At 33.7% G+C, this 27,701-nt stretch overlaps 1 protein-coding gene and 2 long non-coding RNA genes across 5 annotated transcripts; 2 read left to right on the forward strand and 1 right to left on the reverse strand.

Moving 5' to 3' along the window:
* The first annotated feature begins 952 nt into the window (after positions 1 to 952).
* LOC127719548 (uncharacterized) lies at positions 953 to 5,924 on the forward strand. Its single transcript, XR_007990362.1, has 3 exons — positions 953 to 3,683; positions 4,597 to 4,785; positions 5,681 to 5,924. It is a non-coding gene; the product is annotated as an uncharacterized LOC127719548 (long non-coding RNA).
* Positions 5,925 to 6,110: 186 nt separating this feature from the next.
* LOC127719550 (uncharacterized) lies at positions 6,111 to 27,592 on the forward strand. Of its 3 annotated transcripts, XR_007990365.1 has the most exons (8): positions 6,111 to 6,200; positions 9,019 to 9,125; positions 12,505 to 12,584; positions 14,519 to 14,617; positions 15,106 to 15,228; positions 16,214 to 16,336; positions 18,141 to 18,263; positions 26,924 to 27,592. It is a non-coding gene; the product is annotated as an uncharacterized LOC127719550 (long non-coding RNA). The 3 variants fall into 3 exon arrangements; XR_007990364.1 differs by lacking the exon at positions 6,111 to 6,200 and having other exon boundaries at positions 8,676 to 9,125; XR_007990363.1 differs by lacking the exons at positions 6,111 to 6,200; positions 9,019 to 9,125; positions 16,214 to 16,336 and having other exon boundaries at positions 12,510 to 12,584.
* On the reverse strand, positions 6,878 to 9,690 carry LOC127719549 (putative nuclease HARBI1). The gene is made up of 3 exons (XM_052225765.1): positions 9,150 to 9,690; positions 7,935 to 8,224; positions 6,878 to 7,105 (listed from the first exon to the last, which is right to left on the reverse strand). The coding sequence occupies exons 1-3, from the start codon at positions 9,688 to 9,690 to the stop codon at positions 6,911 to 6,913; spliced, it is 1,026 nt and encodes a 341-aa protein (XP_052081725.1). The 3' UTR covers positions 6,878 to 6,910.
* Positions 27,593 to 27,701: the final 109 nt, after the last annotated feature.

Consider the following 27,701-nt stretch of genomic DNA (forward strand, 5'->3'; position numbering starts at 1 on the left):
GTCCGTTTGTCCGTCCATTCATACTGCATTAGAATGACGTTAGTGTTGAATCTAGTCTAAGATGACGTTGTAGTCAGATCAACTTGAAACTAGGTACACATATTCATTAAAATATGTACTTTTTAAATTATTTACGGTTCACTGAAAATTGAAAACGATTGTGCGAGCAAATCATCATAAACAAACACTCTTGTTTTTTTTTTATTATTAAAATTCTTAAAACTCTTTGGCTTTTTATTCTGATTTCTAAACCGCAAAGTACTATTGTATAGCCATTATGTGCTTGACGGATATACGCTCCGTTTTTAATATTTTGTTTACAATAATTGATTTATCTTTGCGATCTCGGTTTAGAGTTTGGAAAACAGAGAAAACGTAAAGAAGACGTCAAAATATTGATTACTTTATTTCCCAACTAGTCCCTTTCCCGATAGAATAAACTCCGGAGAGGGGCGCACCTTTATTCATATAAATACATATATGATAACATATAGTATGTGTTCGAATGTAGGGGAATAAAAATAGTTCGTTAACAAAGAATGTTCCTTAGCTTTTTGTGTGTTTTTCGCTGTGCATTTACTGATTTTATGTCATGGAGGGATACCCCATATCCTTTGTTTTTCTATTGTATTAAATTGTTTTGGCTTTTACGATTTTCTGGCACGTTATATTTTACTCATTGATATTGATGCAGACATTTAGCAACCAAACTAGTTAGTGCATTCAGCTACAGACGTCATTCGTATTGTAGTGTCCCTTCTCCCTTAATTTGATGGACATTTCTGGTCATTTAAACGTTAAAAACAATATGTATACCGCACTGGTAGATATATTTTCTTTTTAACAGAACGTTGTTTCATAATGTGGTTTTGTGGTTTTCTCATATACCACATAATGATTCTTAGACAAGTTGATTCTCATTGTGTTCTTTAGTGGTCCCTAGAATTGGTCGCTAGCTTGATTGGTCGCTAGAATTGGTCGCTAGCTTGAGTCTGGTCACTCAAGTGGGGATCAACACCTCGAAAACGAGGACAGTACTCTATCAAAAGACTACCAATATTTTTATTGAAAAAAAGAGAGTGTGGCTGCAATGAGTTAACAAAAGCGACACAAAAGAAACAAGGAAGAAATGAAAACCTATTCACAAAACATCACACTTGGTGTACTGTCCCTCAAAAGAGTTAGAATTGATGACATTTTGTTGCAATGAAAACATGCAAAATTGCTTCAATTGTTTTTAAACAGTGAAACAAATAAAAGGGAAATCGGTCATACTTCTTTGTGTAAATTTTACACTCATCTTTTACTATATACGAGGTTCTTATAATAGGATATTTTCTCATGTTAATGTTTTAATTTTTATATTTCTTGTATAAGTATGGAAAATGACTTATCCAAACATTCGAAGGTTGACAATACTTAACGAGTAAACGAAAAACAAAATTCACGAAAGCGCGTATCCAATATTTTTCGATATTTAAAATCTTACCTTGGTGGACATTACTGCTGACAAGAATATTATTCAATATATATATACATATGTTTATGATTATACAATTATTTTTGGTCCTTGGGAGTCATCTCAGCTATGTATAAATTTTGACCGGTCCGTGCCTAAAAAATTTATTAGAATTCATGAGGAGCAAACTTCCAAGGCAATGACACACCCGTCAAATCGAAGGAACACAGCATGATCCGAGGAAGCAAAACATGGCTCCCTATCGCTTTAGACAGCGCAGCATGGGTGCCGAACGAGTTCATCTGACGGTGGTGGTGAGACACAACTGAATTCTTAGGGGAAAGTTAGGTTTATAGATCCAGACAATAAAATTTCATTAATGTCTAAAAACTCAGATGAGAATCAGATGAGTGCCCCCAAAGATGGTTTGAGGTGTGAGGTGGTTTGGCCTTCAAAATATCAACGATAATATAACATGTTTCAAAGACAAGTAGAATAAACCACTAAAACTATCGATAAGCGTATTAATATACAAAATTAAAGTTGAAGAAATCTTGATATATCTACAATAACTATCCGATTTCCATCGACCAAGTACTATGATCATATGATCTTCTACGAGTGCTTTTCCCGCATTAGTTGCGGCACCCGATCTGAAAGAATGACCATTATACAAGTTTGGGTCATAACCGCAAAGTTCTAAAATATTCTTAAATTTCTCTAGAAAAAATTGTCTAGTTAAAGCTTCCCTTTTTACCTGTACGCAACTATGCAAGTTTTTTCTTTTAAACAATCAATATACTTATTATACACGCCCCTTCTCGGTCTGAGGCAATTTTTCTGTAAATTGGAAAAGTAATTGGCAACCTAGTTCTAGTTTGTGAACCTTGTATGCGTTTAACAGATTTTAAAATCAGAGTGAGTCGTGGTAAAAATTCGCCTAGAGGCGTTTCTAGAGGATTATGATATCCTGACTTCAAATAAGCATGTCTAATACCACATAAAGTTTTATAGTAGTGTGTTTGAGTTTCAAAACTTTAAAACAGTGCGCTACAAAGTAAATGAGAACGTTTTCTGATATTCTGATATAAGAGGAAGATCATGTGAATTATATATAATACCATTCAGCAACAAAAATCTAACAAAGTGAGAAAAACCTATATTATACAAAGATCTTAGCAACAGCATGTGTCCAGAATTGTTCGACTGTTTCATTCAACACCACATTACTTCGTAGACACTCGGGCAGTTGTGTGGAAGCTTCACTGCATGTGAAGCGAGACTGTGGAATTTTTCAATCTGCTAAAGAGATAAAGCGTCATTAATGTTATTTTTACGACTATCAATATGTTTTGCAGTATCCTGGAAGTTTTTTTACATATGAGCACCACGTTAACTGTCGCATAAGCGTCAATATTTCGATTCATTTTGATCCTTTTTTACAACTTGCATAGTTGCGTTTTTTTTTGTTTTTTTTTATTGCTTTTTTGAGATGAGGAGAATTTACCGTCATGAATACCGATAAGTGTGACCCTTTAACTAGCTTGTGCATATCTGGGCTCTGTTGTTCATCTTGTCGTTATTTTAACGATTGATTAAATTTAACGAGTCGTTAAATTTTTAAACGAGTCGTTACATAACGAGTCGTTTATTTTCTGTTGTTCAACAATATTTAACGCGTTGATTAAATAATCAATGAATTAAAATTAAATCAACTGATTAATCAATGCGTTAAAATTTAATCAACTGATTAATCAAGTGATTAAATAAAACCTACCTATCATTCATTGTTTATGAGCTTCCTGTCTGTAAAAAAATGGCTGAACCAGTTGAACAAACCCCAAGCAAACTGAAAAGGCTAAAGAAGACCAATTTTACTGTGGCAGAAGAAGACTTGATACAACAGCTTGTGGAAAAAAACTCCAACATCATAAATGGAAAATTAACAAACACAGTAAAAGACATTTGGGATGAGATTCAATCAAGGTAAATTCTCTTGGAGTTGCTCTTCGTACTTCAACAGAAGTACGAAACAAATGGAGGAACACCACAAGAGTGGCCAAGGCCGTTTATTCAAATCACAGGAATGAAATATTCAAAACTGGGGGAGGACCAGCTCCAAAGCAACCCAGCACAGCAGTGGAGAGGGTTATCCACCTGATGACGGACACCACCAGCTTCAGAGGGATTCAGGGTGGACTTGAAACAGAGTCATTCCAGACAAGTATGTAAATAATATTTAGCACATAAGAATATATATCCCTAAATGTGTTTTTCCCTTAATTAGAACTTCTCAAGGCTCTACCCTTTTTATTGCACCTTGTAAAAAGTGAACTTTAACAGTTTCAACCAACTAAATGTTTTTAATTTTCATAAACAAACAATTTTTGGCAAAATTTTGTTTTGAAGGTGTTTTTTTATTGTTATTGTTAATTTTTAATGAAATTCGATGAAAATAACACACATATTCGTAGCCTTTTTAATCCCGGGATACATAGTTTCCCTTATTCAATTTTAGTAAAAGTTTCGTCTGCTCCGCCGTCACAACAAGAAGGGGAATTCCCAACTGATATCACGTGACTGAAAACAATTTATTTTGGCCAATTTTCTATTACTTAAATGATTGCCAACGTGTTTCTTGTTGGTTTGAAGGTTCTGCTCTTGTTTTACTATTGCAAGATTGCATTTGTTTAAACTGATAACGGTTTTAAAGTGTTATTTTCAACATTTTTTCACAAGTGGCAGGTGCCCGCCAAGTCGTCTTCAAACTGGTATCTGTTGTTAGATTAACATGAACCACAATAGATAATTTGGAGCGAAAACTAGTCATGATTTATAATACTAAAACACATACGGACTGGTTATCATAAATCCGGAATAAAGTTTATCTATTTGTTGTTGCAGTCTGAACCTAGACAGGAACACATAGTTTATAGCTGAGACCCATAATAATATTTAAAGGGTTGAAATAGGGTCTTATTTAGTCTTGTGCAATTTTTTTATACTTGCAATTTAAAGTACATTGTATCTGAATTTAATGTATGATGATATGTTTCCATTGCCCCATCCCCCATAAACAGATAGATAAAATACCCAAACACAGTATCAACAAGTCAATTTTCTCTCATTTATTACAGATCTACCAACTATCACTGCCACATTACCAGAAGATGATGCCAGCCAGGATCTCTATGAGTCGGCAGCATCACTTATCAGTGACAGCCCACCCCTCTCAGTCAACAGAGTCCATCTCTGCTGACTGGATATGACCCTATCCTAACACAAACAGTTGTTCCAGTACAAACAAGTATTACAGAAAAGCGGAAGTTAGTTTAAAATAAATATAAAAAAGAAGATATGTTATGATTGCCAATGAGACAACTCTCCACAAGAGACCAAAATGACACTGAAATTAAAAGTAAGGCCTTCAACAAGGATTTGTATAGTAAGATATGCTACTATACAAATCCTTGCCTGCAACAAGAACTCTTTAAAAATGTGTTGTGTAAACAGGTTCCGCTAGTTTATTTGGTTAACACTTTTTTCTTGATACAATGTATAAAATTAAATTTGTCAATGCATGTTTATATTTCCAACAATGAACCTCAAAGTGAGATTTTGCTATCGGTTCTTCATGACAATGCAGTCATTAATATCACTAAACGTGACAATCTTTCAAACCTAAACCTAAAAAGTATTGACAAATTCTGCTAAGGATAGAACTATATGGTATAGTGATTTATAGTGATATATTTCCTTATAATAACTTTAAATGTATTCAAGTTTTAGTCATTTCAGCATCTAAGTAAGCATGGATGATGGTGGTGGTGGTGGTGGTGGGGGGGGGGATCAATACTTGATTGATAGGGGTGCCGCTGGGGTTCTAGTGTGACCCCACCCTATTAGTATAATTAAGATATTAAAAATGTATAGTCCTTTTCCTATATTGCGTAGTTAATAATGTAACCTTTTCTCATATTTGTTGTGTTTCGTGTGGTTATTTCAGAGGCAGATTTAGTGGGTGGGCCCAGGGGGCTTGTGCCCCCACCGCTAAACATGACATATTCCAACGGCACGTCGTTCAATCACTTTGTATATAGAAAGTGGCCCCCGAGTTTAAGTAGCTATTTGGTGGAATTATGCCTGGGTATCGATCAATAAAAAGAGTTGTAAAATTATTCAATCTTTTAAAAAAATCATTATGTTTTTTTTTATTTGTAGGATAGTGAGAACACCCTCAAAAAAGGTAACAGTGCAGGACATACATGACATACAGTATCGTGCACTGCAGGGTAAATTAGTGATACAAGAGAAGACGAACATTCAAATGGACCTAGAAAAGAAAAAACTGGAACTCCAAATTGAGCTTTTGCAGAAGTTAGTGGGTGGCAATTCAGAACCGGTCACACTCTCCCAGGCACTTGCCTCTATGTTTTGAACGTATTAAATTCATTGTTATATTGTTGATTTTTATTTTAGAAATTATTATGAGGCCACCAAATTCATTTTGTGTACACACTCCTATGTAAAAGAAAATAGTAATTACAATTTAGCAACACCCAATGCACCTCTATCATTCAAAGAATCATAAGGGAGCTACCATTTAATTTTATGGGGTTGGGGGGGGGGGGGGGGGGTTGGGGGGGGGGGGGGGGGTTGGCTAGGATGAAATTTGAAAAAAGGCAGGACAAGAGTTTTGAGTAAAAAAAAAGGCAGGATGAGCAACTTGGCAAAAAAAAAGGTAGGATGACAATTTATGTAAAAAAAGTCAGGATAATCTAATAAAAAAAAGGCAGGACAAATATTATACTTAACAAAAAATGCAAGACAAAATTTTTCATCCTAGCCCCCCCCCCCCCCCCCCCCCCCCCTGTAATATTAATGGTTGTCTGTTGTTAATGTATTTCATATTTGTTTTTTTTTTTTTGGTTTATTTATTATATAATTCTGGCGATTGGTTTAACTTATCTGAATTGTTTTACAATTGTTGCACTGGAACCTATAATTGCTGATATTGAGGACATTTGGTCTTGGGTAAATTGTTGTTTCATGATACCCATCGTCTCATTGGCAATCAGGATGATGGAAGTTTTAAATGAACTTGACTGGCTATATATAGCCCTTGCACTGTTGGACCTGGCTTGCGCCTTTTTCGGCATTTAAATAATTTATTTTTTACCATATGGTAATTGATATAATCAATTGGCAATCATACTACATATTCTTATTTTTATACTGAAGTACAGTTGCATGGCTACTGGGTTTTTGATTTCATAGGCGACTAACTGCTCACAATTTACTATACCAATTTTTAAGCCGAAAATGCACACTTCCTCTGTCGACAGATTGTCAAAGTGATCATATAAAGATTTGTTGCTATTTTCAAATTTCCTCATTTTTTTAATGAATGACAATGTATCAAAATATGAAAAAATAAAAACATGCAATTTATTAGGCAAAAAAAGTGGTAGCAAAATAGTCCCGTATGCCTTTTCCGTCCTGTGGACCATTATAGGGTGGCATCTGAGGTTGATTGTCAATTAATTGTTCTTCTGCAACGTCAGGTTCATTCCTTATGATGGCAATATTGTGCAGAACACCACAAGCAATGATGATACGGCAAGCTTTATCTGGTTTCATTCGTATCTGGAATACAATTCAAAAACATTTATTTCTAATTTTAAAGTGTGACAGAAATACTATTTGTAAGTAGCATGATGCAACGTTGTTCATGAATAAGGCTGAGATTAAATAAATCTATTACGAAAAAAATTACTTTCAGTAACAGAAACACAATGTGACATGTGCATATTTGAAACCACTATTAATGAAAAAAGGACAAAATCAGGTATGAAGCTGAGCAAAAAGTCCAACTGATGATGTACTGTTTCATTCACAATTTATTATAGTTACAGTAATGACTAACTTGGAGCATCTACCCCAACAGGACTACCTGAATTTACTGAACCAACATTACCAATTTTCCAACTGGATCCCTGTTCTCCGTATAATTTTAGGGTTTTGATCTTTGTGATGAATTGTGTTTTTGTCAAGGCTTGACATTTTACGTGTTTCTGAGGTCAGTTTTATCGGCCCTTTAATATACAACTGCTTTTTCAGTTTTCTCGGGTTTTTTTTACATATAGAAATAAGGAGATTTGATATGATTGTCAATTTTATAACTAAAATGTATATATCCTACAAAGTTAAAATGAATTAAGTGCATGTAAGCAATTATAGGCAACCGTACGGCCGTCAGCAATAAAAAAAATACCGTATAGTAGGCTATAAAAGGCCCTGACATAGAAGGGGACAATTATGAATACCTAAACCAAAATTTAGAGAAATAGAAAAAAATGTACTAATGAAAGATTAAGTAGACAGCTTAAACAACATAACTTTTAGAATATAAGGGCAAACACTATGTCAAATATTCATATTACTACTATGATTATTTGTAAAGAATTAATTTTACCTCTGATCCTAGAATGTGAAAGCGCTTCTTCCATATTCCAAATGTCCTTTCTATTGTTGACCTTGCTGAGCAATGTCTTCTGTTAAACCTTGCTTGACCTCTACCAGCAGCTGGTTGTCTGTATGGTGTCAGCAAAAACTGTCTGCAGGGATAGCCACTGTCTCCTAACAATACACCTTGTCCAATTCCTTGATATCCATTCTCAAGATGTTGTCCTATGGCTGAGGTTCTGAAAACATGAGAATCATGTGCTGATCCTGGCCACCTAGCACTGATGTTGGTGAATCTACCTTTAAACAAAATTATGATAATTAAAAAAGGTGAAAAAGTAGGTTTCGTGATAATTCATTTGTCAATGCAAAGCAAGGCAGTGATTGTGAATAAAGTATGGTGACCCATAGCTGTTTATTTCTGTGTCATTTAATCTCTTGTGGAGAGTTGTCTCATTAGCAATAATACCACATCTTCTTTTTTATGCATGCATAGTTTGTCCATTATAGTTCCAGTCATTAAAATATTGGCCGAATTTGCAATGTGGTGAAAACAAAATATGTATAGTAACAATTCAGATAAACAATACATTGCATACAAGTTATGCTCCCTTTTTTTTTTAAATGTATTGAACAATGACTGGCTTGGGGATTGGTCATTATTTCCCAACCGGAAAGAATGGGGGGGGGGGGGGGGGGCGAAATATTTTGATGATTGGACAATTATTTTGTTTGGTGGTGGTTTTTTTTTTTTTGGGGGGGGGGGTGATTTCTGTCTCCTCTGACACAGAAACATTTAGAGGTAGATCCAGAATTTCTGCAAACTACGTGAGGCACACTATTTACGTTGTCGTTTCAAAGTTTAAGCCTGACCAAATTCTACCTGAAGCAGATAAGGGGTGGATGGGCTTATCTTTAAAACTATTTTGATCAATAAATTTATGTATTAAGCATAAACGATCATAAACACTTAGCAGTTCACTCGATCCATCATATTTGAAAGTGAAACGGTAAACGCATTGATTTTACGGATCCAATAAAAAGTATATAACAAGATTGAGTTGTCTATCTTTTTCCATCAATTTTCAAATTAGCTGAAAACCAGTTCAACAGAAAACCAGCAAATATTGTATATGGTCAAGGACGATTGAAGATGTCAAGAAAAAGGACGCACACAATGCATGTTGTAAACATAAAATAGGTAGGATATAGTGTTTTAAATTACCTTCATGGTCACAAATGGCTTGTACGTTGATGCTGTGGAACCCCTTTCTGTTAACAAATGCTGGTTCATCAATGCTAGGCCCAGTAATCCTTATGTGGGTCCCATCAATGCATCCAACCACGTTTGGAAAACCAGCCTTTTCATAAAACCCAGCCCTTATTACGTTCTTCCTCTGGTTATCTAGCCACGATATGAACTCGTCCTTCCTGGCAACTAATAACTCCGTCACACGGTCGATCACCCGAGACACAGTTGATTTGTCAAATCCCATTGTGTCCCCAACAACTTGCAAGTGAGATCCACTGCCATAAAGCCTCAAGGCAATCATAACCTGTTGTTCCACTGAAAGGGCTGTCTCCTTATTTGTCCTACGCTCCAGATCCCCTCTCATTAAATCAGACAAGTACTCAATGGTCTCTCTGCCAAATCTATACTTCTGCCTAAGCTCCTCATCAGAAAATTCCCTTTCAAGAGGGTCAAAACCACGAAAATGTCGCTCTCTCCTTACAACAGGTGGTTGAAACAATACATTGACAGCCATCTTAGATTGAGATTAATCAACTGATTAAAATTTAATCAACCTCAATGAGGTCGATTAAATATAACGACACTTTGACAATTTTAAACGACTCGTTAAATTTAACGACAAGTTGAACAACATGATAATGAACTGATTAAATTTAACGCAGTGATTAGTAAAATTTAACGACTCGTTTAATTTAATGACAAGTTGAACAACAGACCCCTGATAATGTTATAGCTTCATTGCCACAAAGAAAGAGGATTTTCTTGCATTTCCATTCTTTACCCCATAAAAGAGCAGCTTCTACTATCGGATATAGTTCGAGAAAAGACATTGATAACGATTTATCGTTTAAAGAAGGTAATTGTTTTGGCCACTTCGAGCAAAACAATTTTCCTTGATAATAACCTCCGTACCCAATTGTAGAAGAAACATCGGTCTATAGTTGCATATCGAAGTTAGAAGTGTAATTAGAGACGTAAAACATGTTGATTCCGTTCCAGTTATGTAGAAATCGGTACCAAAATTCTGAGTCTACTCAACATTCCTTACGCAAATTTACATAGAAATGCAGTTCTGTAACCTTAGTGGATAATTTTATATGATAGGAAACAAAAGATCTACGTGGCACAATAACACGTGATGCAAAGTTCAAACGGCCTAATAGTTGAAGTAATTCTCTTTTCCTACCTGTTGACTTTTGAATTATTGAAATTATAAATTTGCAAATTCTTTCTACTTTGTTTGCAGGCAATCTAGCCTCTAATTTTTCTGTATCTAACACAATACCAAGATATTCATTGCACGTTAGAGGGCCCATGGTTTTGTTTGCCGCAAGTGGAACATTCAATCGATAAAATAGCATGGTCATTAACACCAATGTTCAATCAGCATCGAACTCTGGAGGGTCAATAGTAAGGACGTCATCCAGTAAATGTAGAATATGTTTTAAATATGTTTTGCTATAAAACAAATCGCTGTGGAGATATTGTCAAATATGTTTGGGCTACTACGGCATCCGAACATGACAATCGCAGATAAAAATAATAAAAAAAAATTCTCATTTAAAACAAAATAATGGCCATTGACTCTGTGACACTGGACATATTTTAAGTGCATTTTGAATGTCCAACTTACAGAGTTTTGTCCCTTTTCCGTATTTGGTAATGAGACGAATTGCGTCAGGTATCTTGACATACGACATAGAGCATAAATATTTGTCCATAAGGTCGTTGATACAATCGTTTGTATCATTTTGCAGACAAGTCTAAAATAAGTCGCTTTTTGTAAGAATATTTACCTTCAGCAACTCCCAACGGATTTACTCGATAATCATCAAAAGGTAAATGATCAAACAGACCATATACGAAACCGTTACATAATTCTTTGTTAATCATATCTGAAACTGGTAGCTTAATGCATGATGAACATTTGAATTTTCCTTGGAGTTTGGTATTTTTGATATTTTACTTTTTTCTGTGACATAGCACTTAAATTATTTCAACATTCCATTGTTTTAATGTTGTCATATTTAACCATTATGATAGTATCGAAGCCATATTGTAACCCATTACATAAAAAATCAACGAAGTGTTTGTCGGGATGACTCATTAGTTCACGTTTTAGTTGTTTGACATCGACCGGGGTAGTAGCCTGCATATCAAATTTAGTTAGTCACATTTTGCGAGATGTCTTTGGAGTTTCTTTGTCCAGCAGAGCTGTCTGATCGGATGAAAAAAAGTTGCTGAAGGGCGTTTCCCACACAGAGACTGTGAATGTCCTGGCGAACGACATTTGGTGCAGACATGTGAGAATGGACAGGTGCATTTGGTACACCCTCTATTGCCATTAAAATTGTTACAAATCTCTTTACCGTCATGAAAATATTTAGGTCGGCCGTACTTATCGCTACGATCATCATTTTTTAAACGTTTTATGATAATAATAATCGCAATATTTTGAGCCGTAAAATTTGCTAATGTCAATAATATCTTCTTCGTAGGCATCTAGTTCGGCGCGTCTTTCTTGATAGGCTTTTGACATAATTCTTTTGTATTTGCCGAAAGCTTTGATAAGTTCCTGAATGGTCAGTGTACGATTTAACCTGATGTCGGGTTTCCCTGGGAGATTAACCTCAATGCTGTCAGCTTTACCAAGATCGACAGGAACTTCTATATCAATTCCCTTTAATTCCTGGATTAAATTTTTCTTACTCCACGTGGATGGGTCTTTGTTAGCGTCTACAGACGAACGTTCGTAAAGAACTTTCTTTTTGTTTGTCTCTTCGACTTTCTGGTAGCCATAATGTAAATAAAAGGGAATTGATTATACAGTTGAAAAAGAAGTCCACTTACGTGTAAAATAGAAATACTAAATATCCAAGTTCACTTAAATCCAAGGAAGAAAACTACATCATAGCTGACACAATTTAAGTCCATGTTGCTTATTACACAGTCTAGGTGGCGAATTAATATATACAACATCTCTCAATCGTAGAATAAAAGAACAGCAGTACACAGTACTGATATACTGTTATGGTGTAACACAATTAAAAAAAGACTTGCTTCACAATGTAAAATAGCGTCCTTCTTTTCAAACAGAATTAGCAAAATTGAGTTATTGCCACGTGTATCTCTTCTTAATAAGGAACAACCAATAAGAGTCGCACATGAAGACACGAGCTTCTTTACACGGATAAACCACGCGTAAATTATATGTAAGCTTACATCTTTTTTTAGTTTCTTATGTATTTTGCACATCTTTGTCAGTGAAAAATAGTTCGATCATTATGTACTTATTTCTTAATAATTCAAATACATTCAATTTGTACAGGACGAGCAGCACAACCTATTACGGTACTTGCTATAATTCGTTTTGTTGCTCCGGTTATACTGGATCGTCTTGTTCACAAGGTAATAAATAGTACACTCTTACATGCTTAAGTCACTTACTATATCTTTATAAACTCTAAAATCTTTTGATTGGTATTTCGTAACTGAAGATGTATGATTTACAATTACACTAACAGCGGTCAAATCGAAAAGACTAAAAATGCAATTAAATATGGAATTCGAAATATACTAGACAAAGTGGCAACGCAAGTTTTTGTGTACGCCAGCGGCAAAGTAAACAAATTAAAGGGGCTCTAAATCTATTAGAAAGGCATATCCTCTCCCCGAGTACAGTTGAGCTAATTAATTGAATATTTCTTATCTGCATAGTTACAAGAACTGACACTCTGCAAAGTAATTTTTATTTTTTTCATTTTCATTCACCAGTCAGTTACGCTTTTGCTTTATAAAAGCAATAGATATATGTGGACGTCGATCAAAACTCGCTCTAAGGTTTTAACTGATTTTTTTTTATAAGATGATGATTTCGTTCTTCAAAATTTTGGTAGATTTGTTTTTTGCTATAATGTTTTTGTTTTTGTTTTTATTACAATACTTACTTTTTGTTTTAAATAGGTATGTAGTATACCAGATACTAATGAGCGAAGTCTTTTTTCAAATTTATTTTTACAGTTTGTTCTTACATGTTGTGTTGTAACAAAACCGTCCCAGCTAGGGGAGGGTTAACAAATCGTGAAAATGGTCTATAAATATGTTCCGGGTCATATGAGTATTTTGACCATATGCGTATACTCATATGGTCCGACTATATACGCCTATGGTCGGACCATAAAAGTATAAATTCGTTTGGTTATTAACAGGCCGGACAATATCAAAAGCGCCTTTATCCTGTCATCTCTTTCGTCCGTAACTGAAACCAGAGGCGTTTGAGACATGGACCTTTTATTTTTTTTATTTTTTCCCGTGTTTAAATTTATTTTTATTAAACCAAAATTTCTTCTAATTTCTACTTATTTTAATTTGATTGATATGTTCTTTCTCCTTTTCCTACGATCTTACTGTCATTGTACTAAGATCTTATGAATAGGAGCAAGAACACATTTAATAACTAAAACCATTTGAAATATTTAATTCACTAAAAACAAACACCAAATTAAAATTTAAAAAAAGAAAGAGTTCTCAATGACCTAAGTTTCTCACGGTGAAATAAACAATTGATAGATCATTTAGTTATTTTTGGTGGTTATTTTCCAAGTCTATATATTGTGTTTTGTAAGGACCAATTCATTATGATCATACTTTTAGAAACTTTTGATTTATGACACTTTTTCATCGTTCATCATGCTAATTACCCGAACCATCTGAGTATATACGCATATGGTCATGACCATACACGTATGGTCCAAATTCTCATATGGTGCGAAACAAATATAAAATGTACGTTAACAGCGACGATGAAAGTGTCCTTTCTTTACTTTCAATTGCATTTTTCCGAAAATCCGTCCACAGAATTTTGATAAAAAAAAATGATATGCTATTGCCGTTAACATTTCAATCTAAATGACACGATGGCGTTACCGCATTTTGTTTTTCTTTCTTCAGTAGAAATCAATTCGTCTTTATTTGCCACTAGAAGTGAGGGTCAACACGACACAATAAAAGTTACGTCTTGACGGCCTCACCCAGCAAAACTGTATTTTCGATGCTTTAACACCACAGCCCGTGGAACACATAAAAAGACGTGGAAAAAAGTTAGTAGTTCTTTTTTAATCATGCCTTTCTCATGTTTTAAACCTGACTGATCAACTATATGCAAAAATATATATAACGCATTGTTATTTCTCTGTTTCACCTCTTTCACCCAAATGCAACACATTCATCATCAGAAATTTCAACCTTTATATATAGTTTGGAGGGGGAAAAAACTCATATAACTGTGTATTATAAATCATATGCATGAATTAACATAGTGTAGTCATTGTTTTTCCATACAGCCATATGTAATGGGATTACTTCTTGTCCAAACGGAGGAACATGTGCATCTCCAAACGCTTGTGTATGTGCCCCAGGATTTGGAGGATCTCAATGCTCAGGTAAATATTCCAGCCAGCAACAGAAACTTCACACTATAGACGATATTTTTGAAAGAACTCTGCGTGCTGAATTTAATCCTAAAACTAAATATACTGGTGAATATGTATGAGCCACTTAATTAGCGCCAATGTTTGCATCAATTGTGGAGTATATATTGTTGATTGATTATTGATTTCTGCACGTCCAGTGTCAAACATTACATGGATGTTTAGAACGAGAACTATTTACCAAAAAAAATAATAGTTAGGTTCTGTAAGGTAGTTGTCGAATGGAGATGAAAGGCCGGTAATTTGGACTGCCAATGGGAACTGAGGTCAAGTAAGATTGGGACTGAAATTTTGCCTTGCAACATTCCACTTACGGAACCCACATTTATTAGAAAATTGACGGGGGAAAGTACTATGATAGTATGTAGTGTTGAATAACTTATTGCCTTAAGCTGTACACTTGTTTGTCTTTCATTGATGCTTTATCTATGTATTTATAGATATCAACGAATGTCAGACAGGAACAGATAACTGCCAGCAGAATTGTACCAATACGCATGGATCATTTACATGTTCTTGGGAATCTTGATACATAATGAACAGCGATGGTGCAACATGTACAGGTACAGGATGTGTTATTAGTACTTACTTCACCGTGTTGCCCTCGTTTTTCATAAATCTCTCATTAAAAAAAACATTAAGAATTCGACAGCAGCAACGAATTCGGCGACTCCCTAATATATACATTTCATTAACAGGCAGCGAATATATACATTTTAAACAAATTATGTGGAGGGATTTTCGAAAAATATATATTTTGACTCTTTTTAAATCTTCATTGATTTTGTCATTCCATACTTAACACAATGGTTGCGGATTAAAGCTGTATGTAGTTCTTTTTTTTCCCATGCCTTTCTCATGTTTTTTGTGCCTGACTGATCGACTATATGCAAAATATATATAAAGCATGTCATTATTTCTCGGTTTCAATTGTTTGTCATGATAAAAGTTGTTTATTAAGATTTTCCTCTTTCACCAAAATGCAACACATTCATCATTATAACTTTAAACCATTGTATATAGTTTGGAGGGGAAAAACTCACATATCTGTGTGTTATAAATCATATGCATGAATTAACATAGTGTAGTCAGCCATATGTAATGGGATTACTTCTTGTCCAAACGGAGGAACCTGTGCATCTCCAAACGCTTGTGTATGTGCCCCAGGATTTGGAGGATCACAATGTTCAGGTAAATATTTCAGTCAACAACAGAAACTTCACACTATAGACGATATTTTTGAAAGAATTCTGCGTGCTGAATTTTATCTTAAAACTAAATTTACTGGTGAATATGTATGGGCCACGAAATCAGCGCCAATGTGCCGAAAGGAGATGAAAGGCCGGTAATTTGGACTGCCAATGGGAACTGAGGTCAAGTTTGATTTGGACTGAAATTTTGCTTTGCAACATTCCACTTACGGACACCTCATTTATTAGAAAATTGACGGGGGGAAAGTACTATGATAGTATGTAGTGTTGAATAACTTATTGCTTTAAGCTGTACACTTGTTTGTCTTTCATTGATGCTTAATCTATGTATTTATAGATAACAACGAATGTCAGATAGGAACAGATAACTGCCAGCAGCTTTGTACCAATACGCATGGATCATTCGCATGCTCTTGTGAATCTGGATACACAATGAACAGCGATGGTGCAACATGAACAGGTACAGGATGTGTTATTAGTACTTACCTCACCGTGTTGCCCTCGTTTTTCATAAATTGCAACATGTACAGGTACAGAATGTATTATAAGTACTTATTTCATTGTGTTACTCGTGTAAGTACAAACTTGGTAATAAGTATAATTTGGTGATATCAAATTAAAGGAAAAGACAACAGAATTATTACGAAAAGAAAACCGCGCGTCTGGCGTACAAATTTTGACCCTGGTATCTATGATGAGTATTTTACTTCAATTGAAATATCTGTCGTAATCTGTGAAACAGATATTCCATAACGGTCAACCTACTCGCGGTGGCGTCCGTAAAATTTTAGTAGATTTTTAATACTCTACAACTCGTAACTGATTTGTTGTTTCAAATGTGATTCAAGCACCACTGGTGGTTCTTGTGTAGACGTAACGAGCGTCAGCTGGCGTCCTACATTATATATAAGCCTGTTATCTGTTAAATCTTCATCAGAGAGAAATTTTAAAAGGATGTAACCGATAGAAATATTTGAAGAAAAACAAATCAACTTGTGGAAATTGATTACTTGATTGTTGGTATTTAAAGCCACTTTCAGCACTCTTGACTGTATCATGGTGACTAGTTTTTTGTTGGTGGAGGAAGCCGAAGTACCCGTAGAAAACCACAGACTCCCGGTAGGAACACTGGCAATCCTCGTCAATTGAGATAGCAGTCGAACTCACAACCTCGGTGTTGATACTGTACTCGACCATGAAGTCCCCCATTTGTTGAATTTGAGACAACAGTAGTTTAGCGATTAAAAACAAAAAAGTTAGAGGAAATCACATGATTTTCAAATGGAGCGAGACGGGGTAATCGTATCCATCTTTGCTTGCATCTGCTGACATGCAAATTCACAAGTAGGAAAAATGTCAAAATCGATAAAGTTACATATCAGACGATTTTTCTGGTTGGTGAAGATCTAAGATCGAGAACACGCCTGTACTGAGTTGAGACACAGATATATCGTATCAGTCAACCAACTCGTGATTGTGACCGTAAAAGTAATGTAGTGTCGATTTCAATCATTTTTCCTTATAACTCTATTGAAACAATTTTATGTTGTCAGTAGAACACCGTTGTTAATGAAGTTCGTATAAAGCGAAGATGTAAATGCCGTACATTAGAACAGATGGCATGTTACTGCTGGAAAAAAGTAGACAATGGGGAAACTTAACTCGTCGTGTTTGTCGGAGAACCTTGTATGTATGAGGTTAACCATATGTGTCAGTAAGAACAACAAGATGCAGATATGAAGCAGAAAAGTAAAAGAAACTTAAGCGTCAAGAATTATTTTGGGGAAATATAGCTGAAGACGTCTTAAGAATTAAATAATTATGTCAGGAAACTCATTACATTTCCTGGAATTAGTACTTTAATGTTCTGCAATAGTTTTTAAAACACTAATACATTTTTTAGTTGCTATATATTTTTTTTTCAATTTTCATTTTAAATTTATCTGTATATCAATGTTCTCTTTTTAGTCATATTTCTTTCCCTATCCCATCTTTTCTTTCCAAAATGAAAAGAAAAAAAGACACAGATTTGAAAAAAAATGCTGCTAACCGATGAGGGGATTAGTTGTTTCAAGACAGATACACCCGGCTTAGGACAGTGAAGGTTCTGAGGCACTCTTTTCGGACTTAAGCATGGATTCCTTGATTTGGATAACCCCTCATTTACTGCAGTTACTCCTCGTTTTGTATATATTATTTTGTAGATTTGTTGTATAAGAAAAAAGTCATTTCATAAGATAAAAATATGTTCTTACTTTTTATAGATAAAGATGAATGTCTCGACATTAATGGAGGCTGTAGTGAGTATTGTAGGAATCTAAATGGATCATATGAATGTTACTGCAAAAAGGGATTGCATCTAGCAAGTGACAGCAAAACATGCATAGGTAAAGTCATGTATTGAATGATTTTCAATTGCATTGCTTTTTGTAAACTATAATGTACATGTATTTTACTCTTTTCAGAAAGACTTTATTATATAAACAAGAATGACATCAAACAAAAGTATAATTTAATGACAATAAAGCTACAGTAATAGTACTTTTAACATATAACATATTTTATTAACTAACATAAGATAAATATATTTGTCACTACAAATTGTCATGCTTTTCTTTTATACTGTTTATAACGCCTTTACATAAGATCAGTTTAATTTGTACTGATTGACATTTTAGTCTGGGAAGACAATATTTATTTATCAGTTGTTATTTGTATTTTAACTAAAAGAGAGACAAAGGATACCAAAGGGACATTCAAACTCAAGTCGAAAATAGACTGACAACGCTATGGCTAAAAAAGAAACAGACAAACAGACAAACAATAGTACACAAAACAACATAGAAAACTAAAGACTAAACAGCACGAACCCCCAACAAAAACTGGGGGTGACCTCAGGTGCTCCGGAAGGGTAAGCAGATCCTCAGTGACCGTGTGTACTCAAAAATCGGAACCTTATATCTTTTGCATTGTTTGTTGTTGCGTTTGAGCTTTGTGTCGATATTAGGAGTCAAGCCTTTCCAATTGATTATTTGAGTTTGTTCTTATATTGTGCTGTTGCACAACTGTCACCGCTTAGGGGAGTTGAGCGCTCACACACATGTTTAACCACGCCATATGCATATTTTGTAGGTGCCTGTCCCAAGTCAGGAACTTGTTATTTAATGGTTGTTGTCGATTATTGTTTGCCATTGTTATACCCCCGCTTTAAAAAAAAGTGGGGGTATACTGTTTTACCACTGTCTGTCCATGCACCCATCCGTCCGTCCATCCATCCGTTCATCCGTCAGTCCGTCCATCCGTCCCATGAATATTGTTCGTCGCATCTTTCTCAGGAACTACATCATAAGGATTTCTGAAATTTGGTTTCATGGTTTATATAAGTCAGCTATACCGTGTGATGCGTTTTCAGATTCATTATTCAACAACTTCCTGGTCTACGGCTTAAATCGACTCTGAATAATTTTTTAGTCTTACATGGCCTAAGACCATTTTATATTCATGTGGTATGCTTTTTGTAACTTGTCTTTACATTTAAAGTACACTTATTATATGTGAAAGAATCAGTTATGATTCAAAAACTTCAAATTGGTTGAAAGAAATGCATGTTCATGTTAGGCTTTCCTTAATTTGAAAATCTCTATTTTGATGCACAAGCTTATAGAAATTTGACTTTTGAAAATATTAACAAATCTGATAAATCAAATGAGTATTCAGTTGCTTTTAATACTTAATATATTATATGCAAGAGCATTTAAAAAGCAAATATTTGCAATATTCAAAACTTTTAGGTCAAAATCTTGAAAGTTATATATATAAATGATTTAAACGTCAAAATTAAACATCCAAATTTCAGTATTGAAATGACAAAATTTTATGATATATATCCTATGGCCATGAAACTTGTCCAAATATCTAATAATTGCCTAAGCTTAGGTTATACAAAGTTTTATTAAAATTAGTCAAGTCTATCTATCCTATTAGGTCCAAGGACACAGTTATCGTCCTTTGGTTTTCGTTGTCTACAAATATAGTCCCTACTGTGAACAGTGTATAACTTGCATTTTTTTAATACACTTTCCCAATTTATTTCGTGATATTTTATGCATGAAATATTAAGTAAGGGGATGAAATTACATGTTAAAAAGTTTGAGTGTTGAATCTTTATGTTAAGTAATGATTTGGTCCAGTTGAAAAAGGTAAAAAATTAGTATGTCTGAAGCTGTCAAACTGAATTTTAGACCCCCTTAACATAGAATTGTCAATATTTTGAGTTAGAGCTGGTAGAAGTTTCTATAATTTTGATATTATTTGTCCCAATAGTAGTACACTGCACAATTACTTTGCAATTTCCCTGATTTGTTTGCTGATTTTGTTTTGTCAAACTCAATAAAAGTAAAGAATTTACATCTTTGTTTGATAGAAATTCTGTTAAAATGTCCCATTTTGAAATGTTACGGCTAAAATAATCATTTTAAAGCAGTTTCCAATTTTATGCATAAGAGGCATGCTGACTTTCTATCTAACAGCTGTTTATGTTTTGATATTCGTGTTTCTATGCTTAATTCATATTTTGTTAACCATGCGTGAACTCTGAATCTAGAGAAAAGTAGATTATCACATAACAAATGTGCAAAATATGTTGTATTTATGGCCCTGGTTAAACGGCCTGTTTGATGTATGTGAAATGTGAAGAGTTTTGTACATGAACTCTGTAGTCCATCACAAATGTTTCACTAAATCTGTAAATAAAAGCACTTTACAATGATCAGAACACCTTATTCATGGCATATGCTACCATCATTTTCTTCTTTGGGATAGTAAGTAGTTCAAATATATGCCAATTGAGACTAAAACTACATGCAAGTTTTCCATTGAAAAGTGAAAACAACAGGGCATCAGACCATACTGTCTGCAAAAAAGTTGAATGCAAGAGCCCTTTGCAATTACACTTCTTGTTTTTACCAAATTGAATGATAAAAAAAATATGTATTTAATAAATAAATGAAAAACAATATATCTCCGATACAAGTAAATACAAATAAAACAGTCCACGAAGACCATTTTATCAAATACGCGGCATTTATACTTTTCCTGAATTGAGTTTTGTCCGCAATTATTTCAAGGAGTACCGATCGCGTCGTCAATGAACGTAAAACAATATTAATAATTATCAAAGGTACCAGGCTTATAACTTGATACGCAAGACGCGCGTTTCGTCTTCATCAGACTCATCAGTGACACTCCGATCAAAATAGTTAGAAAGCCAAATCAAGTAAAAGGTTGAAGAGCATTGAGGACAAAAAAAAATCCAAAAACGGTACACGATTAAAAAACTAAAAGGCCCAATGTGTTACTAAAAATGGATGTACTTGATTTTACATAAATTAAAAGGACTGATATCTCTTATAATATAATAATGCTATCCAAACACTGGTATGTCTTCATATCAATGAAATATCATGGTGTCAAATTGGGAATTCGTAAAAAAATCACATGTTTTATCGGATTTTCATTAACGGACCAAAAAAAGATAAAAACGCCAAATAAAATACGAAGTTGAAAAGCATTGAAAACCCAAAATTCCGAGGGTTTGTGCCAAATACATCAAGGGTCATCTATTCCTGGGGTAGGAAATCCTTTGTATTTCGAAAATGTTTTAAATTTTGTAAACCTTTCAATCGATTAAATCTACATAATCATACAATCCCTTCAATAGTAGATTTGTCATGCACCCCTTTAATATCAGACTTGTTTTTGTACTGTTATGAATCACATTTTATGACCAAACTCAATGAAAACCCGTCTTAATGGCATTTAATTCATAAATTCAGCAACACTTACGTAATCTTGATGATATTTTTTCGTAAAAAAAAATCAAGAATTTTCTAAATATTCTGCCGAAATTAAAACCTAACTTTAAATGAATCAAATGTAAACGCTAATAACTGTCCTTTCCTAGATTTAGATATTTCAGTTTTACACAGGAAACTCCACACTTTGGCACCATCTTACGGTGTTTATATTTCACAACTCGTTCGCTATGCCCGTGTCTGTTGTGACGTTTTAGGTTTTAACGAACGGAATCTATGTACTACTGGTAAATTTTTAAGTCAAGGGATTTCGTTACCACAAATTTCTTATAACTTTTACAAAATTCTTCTATAGATATAAAGATTGGTTTCGAAATGTGGTTGTACCTGTAGAAAACTTATTTCAGACGGGAAAGCCCATCCCACTTTTTATGGAGATGTTGTTACCGTGCTCGGAAATTTAGAAACGATCCTGGTAAACTTATCGGCCCTTTAAATAAACTTTTTCAAAAAGGTAACTAATTAAACACTGTCATAAGATCTTTGAATATTATTTTTATTGCTGTTAATATTAATAAGGCAAACTCAATATTATTATTATATACAATTACACTTTCATGGATCTACAGTCTGTCTAATCCTGTATCTTCGCAGGTAGGTTAATGCAGTTTGAAAAAATTTGGCAATGATTTTCTGTGTTTGCATCGCAATCTAAATCTGACGTCATTCTCTTAACTATTCGACACGTGATTGGCTAGAACGTTTCGTCGACGTCAATTTTGAGCTTGTCACGAACAGCTGGTCGAGCACCTTGTTATGATAAAAGTTACTGTCATCAGTCCAACAAAAACACGTTAATCTAGAAGTGTGTTGCTTATATTTTGAGGTAAGTTTGTTTTAAATTATCTTAGCCCTCTACTGTCGAACACCGTCATTATTCATTTCATTCACGATTGAGTGTGAATGAAGCTATAGTCTGTAGAGAAAGTCGCATTGTTTACCTAAAAATGGGGTTATTCATTACACGTTTAGCTGTCAACATGACGAGGGCAGTCTGTATACTGTATTAAAAGACAAACTTCCTATAAATGATTTATGCACGTAAGCACTATTTTACTCGCTTATAAACAATCATTTCTTCATTGACCATTGACTAAATTACTTTATGTTGACATTTTGCAGACGGACCTGCCATGCACAGATGCGGGTCTAATATTTTTAAATACGGGCTCTTAATGGTCAGCAACAATGCAACGTAAGGAGTGGAATTTGATAAAAAGTCCGAACACCATGCCCGCCAGCTTTCCCCTTAATTCCCCCCCCCCCCCTCTCCCCTTAATCTGTCTCGTATGCATGTCGATATAATTCGGACTTATGTTGGAGGGAAACACCTAAACATTTTTTTTAAAGATTTATCAGGTTTATTTGAACATGAATCTTCAGATAGCCCTGATTGCACATGCAAAATCATTTCTTAATTAGGTGCTTATTTCAATTTATAATATATTACAAAAATACAACAAAAAAATCATAAATATATGCATACATATGACTCTGTGCATGCATCATACTAATGGCTATGACTTGCCTGCATTCAATAAAATTGCTTTGGCAGGCACATGAGATGTTATATGTGAGAAGTATTATTTATTATCATGGCCATAATTGATAAACAACTTTTCTTTTATGGTTTTAAATCTGATAGTCATCATACTATCATTTTAAATCATCCCTTTTAGTGTACATTTAAATTTTTGTCTTTATTAATTTGTTCATTTTTCTTATGTTTATAGTCATTAGATTATTACTATTTGTTTATTTGTAATATCGATTCACTATAAAAATGTGTATCTGAAGTCTATGTTTCTTTGTGTAGATCTTTCCAAATCTTGACAAACATGTTTTAAAACAATTCACATCAATCTTAATTATGTTTATTTATAATCTGGTGTGTATAAAATTTAGTTTGAATCCTTTCAGTATAAGTTGTCTGTTGTATTGAGTCACACCCACTAAATATTGATTAAGTCATATTAATTAATAACAGATTAGTAAAGCATTGTGATGGGTAAATATCAGTTCAAGTAAGTTGTGCTTACAAACTGTATTGTACTTTTACAGAAAATTCATAAATCAAAAGTTCATTTTAAATCAATGTAGAACTTTTTGTCAAGTTTACTTTTAATTCAATAATAATTTAGGAACACACAATTTTGACTGAAGTTTTCTATTTGTATCATAAATGAATACTAATAACTTTAAAATTTCACTAAATGTTTACATACTTTTTTTCAGTATATGTATTTAGATGACTTGGATGCAATGGTGTTATACAAGTTTTTACTAACTGAAATGGGAAAAAGTAATCAGAGAAAAAGAGTAACCACTTGTTTCTTTTGAAGATCAAAACACACAAGGAAATTGTCAGACAATTTATGACCATATATGGGGATAGTTTTAGATCTATGCATGAAAAAAAAGTGAAATGAATGTTTTAAAGATAAAAGCTTGAGGACATATAACAAAACTATAACAGTGCTGAATATGAAAGAACCCCTTGCCATGTCATATGTGACTTTTGGAATGAAGAAATTTTCAGTATGACAACAAAAGGAAGGATTACATTACTGTTAAAACTGACTCTGGAGCATTGAAGACAAAGAAATAAAAGTATTACACCAGAGGAAATGACTGTGCACTTCTTTCTTGTAATATCAACACACAAAAGGAAATGGTCATATCATTATTCATTATATGCCAGTTATTGAGATAATTTTGGATATATTCATAAAACTGTGAACTGAGTGAGAATTATAATTTAGGCTGGTAATATAACTGCATGTACTAACTGGCATATATATATTGTAATTCACAATATTTTACATGTATATAGGAATATTCTTTGCAAGTTATATGTGAAATAAAAGACAAGTTTAGGAATAAAGAATTTTCCAGTACATCATTAACATATGAAAATCAGCAGTATGATATATTTCTACATTTATCATGTTTATTATGGATCATGGAAAACCACAAGAAAGTATTGTATGCATTATGATAAGGATTTTCAGTTTAATTTGACATATACAATGCTTTTAGTATTTAGTCTGAGAAAACTATTTGAAATGAATGAAAAGTTATCATAGTTTTTATGAATCTTTTGAAAATAGACATTATGTATTTAATAGTCAAATAATACTCATAATGTACTCTTGAAGAAGTAATGGCTTTCACATGCATACAACTTAATTGAATTAACAAATAGTTTCATCTTTTAAAGGAAATGTCTTATTTTAATTTTTTTTTCTATAACAATAGAAAAAAAGTTCATACTGTACAGATCTGTACATGACCTAGTATTATATTTTTTTCTGGTTTTAATTCTGGACCAATGCATGGACCTGTTTTTGAATTTATTAATTTACTATTCAAGAGACTGCAATGAATGAATGATGCATGTTCAACAAATGAACATAGCTCTAGCATACAATCTATTTAAAACTGTTTAAAAAAAAACTTTGAAAAAAAACTTTATCACGACTAAGCAAATTAATATTTCTCATGAAACATGAGTTTGATAAAAGGGGCTTCATACTTCCATGCACTACTGCCACTAGCGTTTGTTAAATATGGCTTTTTTTCTAATGCAGGAGAATCATTTTGTTTTAGAAAGATTTTATTTGTCGTTCGTTATCTCCATATCTTAAAGCAACGTAGAATCCCTATGAGAATCGAAGTTAAGAAAGTAACCAAGTTAATTTTATTTACAATCGGCACATATGTGGAGTAAGAAATGAACAAGGGGTTACGAAACTCTTACAATATCTTACAAAGTATAACGTTAGAGTATCCCCCCTTTTTCCCCTCATGACATTCGTAAGCACCGTGATTTTTCTCAAGATTCGTGAACACCTTCAAGTATAAAAATGAAAAAATAACATTGTTTAACATCTTCAATGTGTCCATTTCTAGTCAAAAACTATCACAATGTCGTTTATTTCTTTCTCGGCACTTTGATATAATAAAGGGGAATAATCGGTCTGAATCATTTCAGTGTTTAAATGTCGCCGCGAAAGGACTTGGGTATCATTCATTTATAAAGATCGCATTGGCACACCCCGTTAATATGTATTGATCTCTTTAAAACTTGGCATATTTATTCTTGGAAAGCTTATGAACACCAAGATTGCTGTTTCTTGTTTTTAAAATGAATACAACATTTTCAAAATTGACAAGAAAGTTGATTTTTGGTGTTTGCATGGTTGGATTGTATGTCACTTCTGTTATCTTTTATTATAAAAGGGCAAATTTAAAGAAAGAAACAGCTGTTACAGGAAAGATAACATCTTTGTCAACCAAATACAACTTTATTTTCATTCATTGATATAGTTCTTTGGGCTGTGCCGGGCTCTTGAAGTTGAAGGTTCACACGCCATCTTTAAATGTCGGCCGTTACCATGGTAACGAGGTGGGGAGTTCTGAGACACCAGAAACTAAAAGTTTGGATGATATAAGGGATGATCATAATTAGTTTAGGGTATGAAAGATTCTGGACTAAAACTCAAAATAATTTCAAATTTCGATGATTTTTTTATGAATAGATAGCCGATTTACTCTAGAACAGCATTAACCTACCTGCGTTGGCATTGCACAAGGTCATTTTTTTCTGACTGTTTATGACGTCTTTACACTAAATCCATTAGAAATTGATCATTTAGTCTTAGAAGTACGATTGTTGTATTAGTTGTTATTGGCTTTGAACTAGCTGTCAGTAACTGCGAGTACTCTCAGATCTGTACTTAAGTGTCTTTGTTAGTGTCGAATTAGACTATTTACCGGGTTTATAATAACATGAGCAACACGACGGGTGCCACATGTGGAGCAGGATTTGCTAACCCTTCCGGAGCACCTGAGATCACCCCCAGTTTTTGGTGCGGTTCGTGTTGCTTAGTCTTTAGTTTTCAATGTTGTGTCTTGTGTACTATTATTTGTCTGTTTGTCTTTTTCTTTTTTTTTTAGACATGGCGTTGTCTGTTTATTTTCGATCTATGGGCTTGACTGTTATTCTGGTATCTTTCGTCCCTCTTTTACCTTAAATTTAACTTCATATACAATGATAGAAAAATTTGATTTCTGCATTCAAGTAAACAATGACATTAACGATGTTATGTTAAAACAATGGTTATAATACAAATAACAATTAGTATGATCATTATTATCATTATTGTTTTTAGTTTCAGAAAAAAAAATCGATCCATCGCTATGAATATGATGAACATGGGAATACTTTTAAAATGCCATAAGTATTATACTTACGCTTGCAATATGCAATTGTTGATAAACAATGTAATACACATTATAGATCGCATCTAGTCGATCAGCAGCGTAAATTTTCAACGTCTCGTGTGTTCTTTATATAGATACATACATATAACAGCAAACGATATCCAGTATTACCGCGTAATCTCAGCAGACTCGATTTATGGTTAAAGGTTATGTTGGAAATTCGAATTCCAAGCAATACATTTAATCTTAATGTTCGATAAAACAATGTATCATGAAATTAACTTACTGTCCTCGACGGAGGCAACATTGGTGATGTACACTGTCTTGAAAAACTGGACCTCGACGAATGTTGAAACATCTACAAACAATGCAGGAAGGACATGTCATAGGAATATTTATAAATTACTCGCTTCTCTAAAATAACTTAACGTAGGAAAAATTGCTTTACATTTTAATTTCTTATTTGCTTGACAACTAGAATTGGTAGTCTACAGAGTACAGTTATTTATATAAAGAAACCAGTTTTAGTTTTATTTTGAGAGAAGAGAGGTGAAAGATACCAGTGAGATATTTAAACTCATAAGACAAAAAAAAAAAAAAAAACAAACCTGAAAAACGCCATGGCAGAAAACGAAGAACGAAGAAAAGACTAAACAATATAACACAAAAACAAAATAGAAAACTCAAGACTGAATAACAACCCCCTCCCCTAGCAACAACAGAAAC

The sequence above is a fragment of the Mytilus californianus genome, unplaced genomic scaffold (genome assembly GCF_021869535.1).
Source record: "Mytilus californianus isolate M0D057914Y unplaced genomic scaffold, xbMytCali1.0.p SCAF_11, whole genome shotgun sequence".
NCBI lineage: Eukaryota > Metazoa > Mollusca > Bivalvia > Mytilida > Mytilidae > Mytilus > Mytilus californianus.

Coding starts and splice junctions, on each gene's coding strand:
- LOC127719549 (XM_052225765.1), bottom strand. CDS start 9,690: ATGGCTGTCAATGTATTGTTTCAACCACCTGTTGTAAGGAGAGAGCGA. Junction 8,225..9,149: donor AGCCATTTGTGACCATGAAG/GTAATTTAAAAC, acceptor TTTTGTTTAAAG/GTAGATTCACCAACATCAGT. Junction 7,106..7,934: donor TTCACATTCTAGGATCAGAG/GTAAAATTAATT, acceptor ATTGTATTCCAG/ATACGAATGAAACCAGATAA.